The sequence below is a fragment of the Theropithecus gelada genome, chromosome 14, assembly GCF_003255815.1.
Source record: "Theropithecus gelada isolate Dixy chromosome 14, Tgel_1.0, whole genome shotgun sequence".
Taxonomy (NCBI): Eukaryota; Metazoa; Chordata; class Mammalia; order Primates; family Cercopithecidae; genus Theropithecus; species Theropithecus gelada.
Window position 1 is genome coordinate 12,138,162 of NC_037682.1, and position 11,075 is coordinate 12,149,236.

The window sequence follows — 11,075 nt, forward strand, 5'->3', positions numbered from 1 at the left end:
GAGGCTGAGGCTTAATCATTAAAAACAGGAAGCCCGGGGCCCTCACCCTCAGCACTCACCCTGGCATCCTCACCACAGCTGCTAAGCTTTACGTCTCTGGCTTCTTCCTAGCTGGGAGCATGCCTGTTCCCAGTGCCACTGGTCTGGGGAGAAGGAGGGCCAAGGCCACGAGGCAGGAAAAAAAGAGGCTTTTTTGGGGAGCAGAGAGAAGGTAGCTGAGCTGGCGCATCCTGAGCCATGGGGGCTTGGCCAGAGTTCAGGCTGGGAGGCGGCCAGTGGGAGGTTGGGGCGCACAGGGTCTCAGGAAAACAGGGAAGACAACAGGCCACAGAGAAGGGAAGCCGGAACCCTTCCTGGGTATAGTAGCCAGGTTTGGGGAGGTGGTGGGAGCAGCTGCAGGGCCGGGCTGACAGTCACGGGTGGTGATGACCCCCATTTAAGGGGTCTATACCCAGAAGATACATCCCCCTCATCTCCCCATGCAGCATCATCCCAGCTCATGTGCTCCCTGATGAAGATGCCACGTGACTACATGGCTCTCCCACCAGCACAAGGGTTCTCTGGAATGCTAAGTGCCATCTGCACGCCATTTAGGCCTCAGAGCTGGTCTGGTGGTGGGGAAGTGGCCCAAGCACTGGCAGAGGGACGGAAGGGCTGTTCTCCAATGCGGAGGTGGCTCGAACGCCCCAAGGTGGAGCCCTGTGGCAGTGGGCCTGTCCCTTCCTATCCACTTCAGAACTGCTGCCCCACAGGCCCCACAGGCCCTGCAGGCAGGTGCGCACCAGGCCAGGAGGCAGGGGATTCCTGCCGGCACACAGCAGTTCCACGCCCCGGGGCCGCACTCTGGCTTCCAGAGGCCCCCTCGGCCCATCCTGCCTGCTGGCTTTTTTTCCTGTCTCATTTTCCCATTCCTCTGGTGCAGGTGTTTCCTTCCCATCCCGAATTTAATTTTTGAGACATTAAACTCATTAGTTTCTCAAAAATTAATGAATTGAACTCAAATCCTTGTATCAAGTGCTGCTCATGGGGAAAACCCAAACCAAGACCCCACGTCGCAGCTGCTCGAGAGCCTCTCCCAGAACCTGGGATCTGGGAGACCCCCGGGAAGCCTCCTCCCCGCCACCGCCCCACTCCCTGACACCCTTGCGGCTCCTCGCTAGGGGTCGGCCTTGTCACACCCAAACTGAGTGTCAGCCGTTGGTGAGTTTTCTCAAATAAGGTGTACTGAGCATCCACTACACCCAAGCACCAAGATGAGTTATCTACTCACATTCAAAGCCAGTGTTATCACCATTTCACACAGAAAAACTGAGGCTGAGAGAAGGGGTGTGCCCAAGGTCACCCAGGGTCTGTGTGACTCCAGATCCTAGATCCTGTATCCTCCTCTCTCTCCTCTACCCACCTCAAGAAGAGAGATGATGCTGGGCTGGGAGTCAGACAGACCTAGGTCACATGCAGCAGTCAAATCAGAAGCCCATTCTTTGGCAGGGAACAGGTAGACAGAGAGGGAAAAGTGATGGAAGGGCATGAGCTGCAGAGCCGGATGTCTGCTCCAAAGGTCTGAGATTCTCTGCAACCCCGCCTGGCTCTCCCTCTACAGGCCCAGCCTCACCTGCCCCCTTGGGCCCCTTCCCAAGATCAGATCCAGGCCTGAGAAAATCTCCAAAACAGATCAGAACCATTTAGATCCTTCTGAGAATCCCGAAGTAGACAGTGTGCCAGACTGCACATCTGGACACGCCCCAGACTGCGTCACCTCAAACACTGGAGCAGGCCCGTCCCCAGGCAGTGAGACTCAGGCACAGAGAAGGCTGCCAAGGTGAGGTGCCCTCCCCTGCCTGACAGGCCCTGCCCTGGGGCCTTGCACAAAGCCTCTTCTGCAAGCGCCTGACTTTCTGGACAGAATGAAACATGCAGTGCTCAAGCCCCAGCTTCCCAATTTACAGATTCCATGGCCTCCTTAAGCCTCAGTTTCCTCCTCTATAAAGTGAAAAATTCCTCACAAGCTAACAGTGCTGCTGTAAGGACCAAATGAAATAACCTTTCCTTTTATAAATCTTAAAGTGCCTGGCAGATGCCAGCTACTATTTAATATGCGTTAAGATAAAACCTGGGCTGGGCGCAGTGGCTCATACCTGTAATCCCAGCACTTTGGTAGACTGGGTGAGGCTTGAGGTCAGGAATTCGAAACCAGCCTGGCCAACATGGTGAAACCCCATCTCTACTAAAAAACAAAAAAAAAATGAGCCTGGTGTGGTGGCAGGCGCTTGTAATCCCTGCTGCTCGGGAGGCCGAGGCAGGAGAATTGCTTGAACCCGAGATGCAGAGGTTGCAGTGGGCCGAGATCGTGCCATTGCACTCCAGTCTGGGCAACAGAGTGAGACTCTGCATCCAAAAAAAAAAAAAAGAAAAAAGATAAATCCTGGCCTATCCTCACCACCAATCTGCTGCTTCGCCCATCCTCTGGCTGCATCCTTACAACAGCCTCCTATCTGGTCTCCCTGTTTCCCTCCATTCACCATCATCAGGCCACACTTCTTTTGCTTCGGTGGGGTCAAGTTCAAGCTCTTGTGTGAGACATGAGCCCCAGACCCCCATCACTTGTTGCTTTAGGCATCAGGGTCTTTGTACAAGCTGTTCCCTCTGCCAAGAATACATATCCCCGCATTTTTTTTTTCCGCTTAGCAAAAGCGCAGCCATCCTTCAGAACCCTCCTAGCTCAGACTTCACCTCCTCCTCATGCAGCCAGCCTGCCCCTCCAGACACCTGCTCCAGTGGGCAACGGCCCCCTTAGCTGAGATCTGAGAGGGCAGCTAACGTTACCCAGTCCTTGCCATACGCCAGGCACCCTTCTAAACTCCCCGTGTGGGGGGACCAAAGAAAACCTCACAACGACCTTTTGAAGTGACGCGATTAGCCCCAGTTGACAGGCGAGGAGTGGAGGCCCGTGAAGTTTCCAGGACCTGCCCCAGGCTGCGGGGTAAGTGAATGGCTGAGTTGGCACTCAGACCCACGCTGGCCAGCTCCAGAGTCAGCTTGGTTCCCCCTCCTGGCTCCCATCAGATGCCCAGTCATCTGATCTGCCAGAAGGAACCTGCTGCCATAATTCCCTCCTCCAGATCAAACGCAGTGTCGCTAATGGCGGCGCACAAACCCGGTGAATTTAAGCAGCCTCTGCAGCACGGGGTTGGGAGGAACGAGCCGGCCCTGGGTAAGAGGCCCAGGCTCCAGCCTCAACATGGCCAGTAACCACGGCCACATGGTGGCCAACCACCCTGAAGCTCAATTTCCTCACTTGTAAAGCAAGTAGGTTGGGTCAGATCTGCACCATCCAACGTGGAAACCGCTAGCTACATGTAACTATTTAAATCTAAAAAAATTAAAATGCAATACAATTTAAAATTCAGTTCCTCAATCAGACTAGCCACATTTTGAGGACACAATCGCCAGATGGGGCCAGCTAGCGGCCACCACCCAGGACAGCACAGATGTGGAACATCCACCTCACTGCAGAAAGCTCTCTGGACAGCTCCTTGCTAGATGATCCCTCCGAAACCCTCCATCTGCGCCTGGCACCAAGGACCACCCGCCACTGCCAAGCCCCCCGACTCACAGATGATGCGGCCAGAGGCAGCGGGCTCTTCAGCAGTCTTCTTGGCAAGCCTTCTGCTCGCCCTGCGGACAACACTTTCCTGTTTGGCCACCAGAGAGTACTTCTGGGCTAAGACTTGGGGACTCAGGGAGGACGGGGCGACCAGGCTGTGCCGCACCGACTGAGAGTCCGCGGGAGAGCCCGTGGGCACAGAGAAGTTATCCGGCAAGATGGGAGCCAGCACCCGCTCCCGCCACGGAGAGTCTGGAGAGCCTGGCGAGTCCCGTGGGCCAGGGGAGACCCGCGCAATCCTGAGCTTAGACACAGACCGCCCCGTCCCGACCCCTCGACCCTTGGGGTCCTGGGGTGTAGCCATCAGGGAGCTCACTGTGACGGACTCCAGTATCCTGGCCTTTGACTTCTTAGGTGTTGATTCCTCATCCGATGCCAGGATGCCCTGGGAGGCTGGAGCTGGGGCTGAAGTCAGAGTCGGGGACAGAGTACGGGGCAGAGGCTGGACGGACATGAGCCGGGTGACATGCTGCTCTGCACTGTGGCGCTCACTGATGCCAATCTCCACCACAGGCACCAGCTGGCACTGGGTGCGGTTCTCCTTGGGCTTCTCGGTCAACATCGTGGGAGACTCAGGGGTGGGCGAAGAAGGTGCAGCCAATGCCATGGTGGCCGCAGCAGCCGCAGCCGCAGCACGGGTCACACGCCGCAGGACGGAGCCGTTCTCCCCCGCCATTGTGGCCAGCTTCTCTACACTGTCCCTGCTGCGGAGGCGTCGGGAGCTCAGCTGGCTGCTCCGAGACTTTCTGCGGGATAACCTGGCAGGGGCAGCAGGGCAGAGGCTGAGACAGGCAGCAGGACAGGGTGGCGCCCAGTCTCCCCAAGAGCCACCAGCTTGGATGGAGTATGATGAGAGAATGTGAAGGCAAAAGACCTGGGTTCCAGCCCAGATTCTGCCGCCTCTAGCCAGGAGGCCCCAGGCCATTCTTGTCTGAGCCTCAGTCTGCCTAACCGTAAATTGGGGATCATGCCACAGTCCTCACAGAACTGGTCAGGAAGATTATATTCATCCACACCGCTGGCTGACGGAAGTCACACCGCACCGAGCCCCCGCTGAAAGCCTTACACGCGCTCTCCCTTAACCCAGAGCACGGCCCGGGGAGGTAGGGACCACTATCCCCATTTTGGGGATGAAGAACAGAGGCTCAGAGAGGCAGAAATTCAATTCAAAGCCATACTGCTCTGCTAAGGGGCAGAGCTGGGGTTCACACCCAGGTCTAACCCCAAGACCCAGCCTCTTTCCCTAGCACTCTGCAGCCCCAGTCATTCTTGACGGGGACTAAAACAAGCATGACAATATGAGGGCTGGGACAAGCCACGTGGTCCACACCCAGGTCACACTCACCTAACAGAAGGACGGCTTCTCTTTTTCATCCCACCTATGGAAATACTTCCCAGCCTCCAGGGCCCAGATCAAATACCCCCACCCCTAACTCACAGCCACAGATCTGGACTCCAGGGTCTTGGGTCAAGCTATAGTTCCCCGTGGCATCCCAACCCCTCTCAGCATGGCCCATGCAGTACCCGCGGTGGCACCCACCACCCCTCCTACAGGCTGCTACTTCCAAATCAACATCTTCAGAATCGAACTCTCCCAGATGGCACCAAGCCTCCGCAGAGCCCACTGCCCAGCTCCCCCTCCCCCAACCCTTCCTACCTTTTCCTGATGGGGTCTCTGTTTTCATCCTGAACATAAGAAATCCGTCTCTTCTTCCGTCGGTTCTTCTGAGAAGGTGTTTTGGGCATCAGTTCTGGCTCTTTGCTGAACTCTCTGTTTGGCACAGGAGGGTGTCACTCGAGGCTGCCTGGGAACCGCTGGTCCCCTCTCCCACCCAGCTTGTCCCCTGCCCATTTCCTGGCTGCGACAGGTCAAGCTGGGGTGACCAGCACCAAGCAAGCTCTCCAAGGTCACGTGCAAATCACCTGCAGGCACTCAGGGCTTCCTCCTGGAGACACGGCAGGGAAGCAAGCCCCCAGGTGCACGTCCATTGCCCCACACCCTGAGAGGCCCAGCCAGCAACAATGGCGAACAGGCAAGGGACTCGATCTCTCCTGCTGCCCCTTCCCATGACACTAGGTCGGGCCCCTAGCACACTGCACATGGAGTATACAGCAGGGAGCCCTGACAGGCTGTCGGTTTTGCCAGGCAGGTGGGGACGAGGAGCTGTTGTGTCCCCAAGACCAAAGCAGCCCAGACAGGCGCTGCTGGTGTTCCCATCCCCTCACTGTGCCCCTGCCTTCACCTGGTGAACATGCGCTTGGCCTCCTCCTGGATCTCCTCAAGCCACACCAAGTCCTTATTATCCATGTTGCAGAGAAACTCCATGAGCTTCTGGTCACATAGCTCCAGCAGGTGAATGGGCCCTGGGGCTGTCGTCCCCATGGTGGCTCTGTCTGGTGAAGACAGGGACAAGAGGCACAAGTTAGAGGTTCAGGGTAGGGGTCTGGAGCTTCTCCAAGCTGCCATACCCATCCCACCCACAACCACCACAAACACCCAGTGCCCGAACCAGGGCCCCTCTCTGCTCACAGCCACTCCCCAGAGCTGCAGAATTCCAAACACTAATGCCCTAACCTCATTTCTGCAAAGAGGGGCCCTTGTACTCACACTCTTCAAATATCTCCCTGTCCCCCCGCTCCCCGCCACAGCATGACTGTCCCCAGTTCCCAGCCAATTCTGACAATGATGGTCCTCCTTACAAATGGCCTTTTCTGGGCTGAAGATGACAGGGCACTGCCATCTGCCTTTCTGGCCACCCCAGGGCCCCTCACTCCCTGCCCAAACACAGTCCTGCTCTCGCTCTCCAGTAGGCCCTCATCTTACTACTCATGGTTAAGTAAGGGCTAAGACACAGCCACCCTGCACTACATGCAAGCTGACTCCAGACATCAGGCCAAAGAACATCCAACTCAGCTGCCTCTTTAAGCGGCCAGTGAGCAGAAGGGATTCTATGTTCCAAAGGAATGAGTGAGAAAGTAGTGATCCTGAGATATGTCCTCAAGGGGCCTCCCATACCTCTCTCCCTTGAGCTGAAATGCCCTCCAAATGGAGCATAAACAGAACATGAAGGGAACAGTAAGCAATATCTTGTTTTTTTTGTTTGTTTTTGTTTTTTTTTTTTTTTTTGAGACGGAGTCTCGCTCTGTCGCCCAGGCTGGAGTGCAGTGGCAGGATCTCAGCTCACTGCAAGCTCCGCCTCCCGGGTTCACGCCATTCTCCTGCCTCAGCCTCCCGAGTAGCTGGGACTACAGGCGCCCGCCACCTCGCCCGGCTAGTTTTTTGTATTTCTTAATAGAGACGGGGTTTCACCGTGTTAGCCAGGATGGTCTCGATCTCCTGACCTCATGATCCGCCCGTCTCGGCCTCCCAAAGTGCTGGGATTACAGGCTTGAGCCACCGCGCCCGGCCGCAATATCTTGTTTTTAAGAAAACTTGCCTATAGGCATTGAGCAAGGGAAAACACAAAAACAGTTTTTTCTCACTTTCTTATAAAACTAGCAGCTCAGGTATCCTCCCTAAAACTTGATAACCAGCCTGGCACGGTGGATCACGCCTGTAATCCCAGCACTTTGGGAGGCTGAGGCAGGTGGATCACTTGAGGTCAAGAGTTCAAGACCAGCCTGGCCAACACAGTGAAACCCTGTCTCTACTCAAAATACAAAAAAATTAGCCAGGCATGGTGGTGCGCACCTATAATCCCAGCTACTCAGGAGGCTGAGGCAGGAGAATCACTTGAACCCAGGAAGCAGAGGTTGCAGTGAGCCAAGATCGCGCCACGGCACTCCAGCCTGGGCGTCGCAGCGAGACTCTGCCTTAAAAATAAACTTGATAACCATTACGAAAACCTCAAGCAAGGAAGAAGTACAGTCAGCCCTCCATACCTGTGAGTTCCACATCCATGGGTGCAACCAACCACCAGTGGAAAGGATTTGAAAAATAAAAGCTGCATCTCTACTGAATATGTATAGACTTTTCCCTTGTCATTATTCCCTAATAAGATAGTATAACAACCATTTGCATAGCTTTTACATCGTATTAGGTGTTATAAGTAATGTAGAGATATAAAGTATACAGGAGGATGTGTGTAGGTTATATGCAAATACTATGCCATTTTATATCAGGGACTTGAGCAACTGTAGATTTTGGTATCCAAAGGAGGTCCTGGAACCAATCCCCTGAGGATTCCAAGAGACAAAAGTATTCTACTACATCACAACAGGGGCTCAATAAATATCCCAACAGGAGAATGAGTGAAAGAACAAATGAATGGGTGGTGGTCATAAGCCATAACAACAGGCTGCGTGCCTCAAGTCAGGGCAGTGACCCACCATCCTGATTTACCTCTTCAAAACCAAGAACCGGCCGGGCACGGTGGCTCATGCCAGCACTTTGGGAGGCCGAGGTGGGTGGATCACAAGGTCAGGAGTTCGAGACCAGCCTGGCCAATATGGTGAAACCCCGTTTCTACTAAAAATATAAAAATTAGCCCGGTGTGGTGGCACATGCCTGTAATCCCAGCTACTCAGGAGGCTGAGGCAGGGGAATCACTTGAACCTGGGAGGCAGAGGCTGCAGTGAGCTGAGATCGTGCCATTGCACTCCAGCCTGGGCAACAGGGCGAGACTCTGTCTCAAACAAACAAACAAACAAACAAACAAGAACCATGCACAGCTTAGCCTCCCATCTACAATGGAAGCTCTTGGAAGGAAGGGACAAATTGCTGACCCCTTGATCCCTCACAGGGCATAGCACCAGGTCAGGTTTCAGTCTCATGGGACCTCCTTGGGCTTGATTCAGGGACACACTAGCCTTTGTTCCTCAACAAGCTCTGGCCTGTGTCTGGAACACTGTCTCCCATTTTGTATGGCTCACTCCTCATGGCTTGGATCTCAGATCCTCAGGGAAACCTGACCACCAATCTAAAGTAGCCCCAGCCACGATCCCACCCATTGACTGCAATTCTCTGCAGAGCACTTGCGTGCTTGTTTACCTGTTGCTTACTGCCTGTCCCTGCCCACTAAACAATTGCTCTCTGAGGGCAAGCCCCTGTCTAACTTGCTCATTTTTGAGTGCCCAGAGCACAGCAGTGCCTGGCAACAAGGAATACTTGTTGAATGAATTAATCTACCCATCAACTCTACACCTAGAAATAAACATCCTACAGGTGCTCATCCCACCACACAAAGGGCACCAAATAAACTTAATCTGCACAGGTTAGAACTGACCAACACATGTTCAAAGCCCCTGCTCCTAGATGCCAAGGGCAGCAATAATCAGGGCAGGGCCAAATGGGCAGGATCCTACAGGCTTTGGGCTGAAACCTCGGCTCTGCAGCCAGCCAATCACAGGCAAGGCCTTTTCACTGCCATCCCTCACCTTCCCCTAACCCTTCTGCACCCAGACCACAACCCTGGCAAAGCGCAGAACCTCAGGCCAGAAAAGAGAAAACTGTTTAAGGAAGCCAAAGATTTGCGGAGAAAAGCAACAACTGGCTAACTTTTTAAAAAGTATTTGTCCAAATGGCCAACGTGGATGAGAGCTTCTTTCACAAAGTCCATGAAAGCAATTGGACATCTTTCATGGGGAAGTTTGCTTAGATCTTAGCGCAGCCATTTAAAAAGGGTTACCATAAGTTAAAACAGAGGTGACCCTGAAAAAGAAGGAGTCAGTGTACCAAGAATCAGTCTCCTGGAAGAGCAGCAAAAATCTCTTCTTCAGCCCATGTAAGCAACTGCACACAGATAAAGAGCACCCACCACTCCACCGAGGGAGGCACTCTCCACTCTTCCTCTCCAACACTTCTTCCACACCATACACCAGACTGAAGGCCCCATCGCCCTCCTCTATGACTCCTGTTCTTTTCAGGGTGCTGTAAGTTGGGTGCCTACCACACCTCTGTGCAGAAAGCTCATAGCAGCTGCTCCCATTTACTGAGTTCTACTCCATGCCCGAGTCAGACATCATCTCATTTAATTCTCACCACAACCTTGAGGATATGCATGTGAAGATGAGGAAATTGAGGCAAAGAGAAGTCAAAATCAGCCGGTAAATCAGGGGCATAAATAGAACCGTGCCCTTAGCCACTGGCTATGCGTCCTTTAAACCGTGCCCTTAACCACCCGGCTATACCGCCTTCTAAATATCAACCTCTGAAAGGAAGGCGCCCAGTCTTGGCTCCGGGCAACCCCGCGAGCAACCCATGTTAGCTGAACGAGACTGAACCGCTGACAGCGAACAGGCTTGGGGAGTGACAAGGGGCGGCCCAGCCTCCGGAAATGGTCAGTTTAAAATGCTGGTCAGCTGGGGGCGGGGGCGTTGAGAGAGGGGTTTTAACTGCACAGAAATGCCATCTGGCATCATTCCGTCAAACCACCGGGTTGGTTTCGGGCTTCCTGCGCGTCCAAGTCAACAATAATCCTCGCAGGCACAAAACAAGGTGCTAGGCAGCCGGGAGCGGAGGGGACGGGGCTATGCTCTAGGAAGCTGAGGGCCTAGGTGGAAGGGGTGGGGGGCATCTCGGGCCCGAGAACCAAGGCAGGAGACCTCGCCACTTGGAAGAGGTGACCCTCATATGCCCAGGCAGCCAGGAGCTGGGTTGGGGAGTCACGACCCTGGTCTGGAGTCGGCAGGGGCGGAGCAGAGGCCGGGGAAATAATCGCGAACCACCCTCCAATCCCCACGCCCACGCGCACTCACTCGACTGCGCCACGTCCCCTGAGGCTGCTCCGATCCAAATCCGGTGGTATCCCTAGCTGACGCCCCGCTTGCCCAGACCCACTCGGCTCCGGGCCTTCGGGGCTCACCGCACGGGACGAGCAACCAGGCGGCGCAGCGCGGGCGAAATCTATGATTTTCAAAACTGAAGGCTCAGCCAATCCTCGGCAAGTTTGTCTGGGCGGTTGTAAAACTTTAAGCCAATCAAATAACAGGAAGTACCAGTCCACCCTCCTATTGGCTATATCGACTAGCAATCTGCGGGACTAAGAGGCGGGGAAAGGAAGCGAAAGTCTTTAACCCCCTCAGCTTCCGGAAGCTGCGGCCTCAGCGGAGAGAGGAAGTAGACCCCCGCCTGGGAGGAGCCCGCAGACCCGGAACTACGAGTCCCGGCGAGCACTGCGAAGGCCACCGGCGGCTTCCTTTCTTCTCCAAGCAAGGTGGCAGGCTTCTGATCTCTGCTGCTTTTTTTTTCTCATAAAAACATGTATGTATATACTTACATTGCTGAAAGAGCAGCTTTTTAATGTAACAAATTATCTAGGTGCAGAAGTCATAGATTCCTCTTCCCATGAGAAAAACGTTCCTCAAAATACAAACCAAACAGCATGCCAGAGGGAATTTCATTGTACTGAAACATATACAAATTAAGGCTACCTTGGTATATAAACAATTTAGAAATTACGATAGAATAGTT

At 54.2% G+C, this 11,075-nt stretch overlaps 1 protein-coding gene across 1 annotated transcript in view; it reads right to left on the reverse strand.

Moving 5' to 3' along the window:
• Positions 1–10,699, reverse strand: part of INCENP (inner centromere protein) — a 28,628-nt gene extending 17,929 nt beyond the window's left edge. The window contains exons 1-4 of the mRNA XM_025358446.1: positions 10,361–10,699; positions 5,908–6,058; positions 5,322–5,435; positions 3,614–4,422 (exon numbers count right to left, since the gene is read on the reverse strand). Coding sequence (XP_025214231.1) covers positions 3,614–4,422; positions 5,322–5,435; positions 5,908–6,047 — 1,063 coding nt within the window. The 5' untranslated portion in view covers positions 6,048–6,058; positions 10,361–10,699. The remainder of the gene's footprint in view (positions 1–3,613; positions 4,423–5,321; positions 5,436–5,907; positions 6,059–10,360) is intronic.
• Positions 10,700–11,075: the final 376 nt, after the last annotated feature.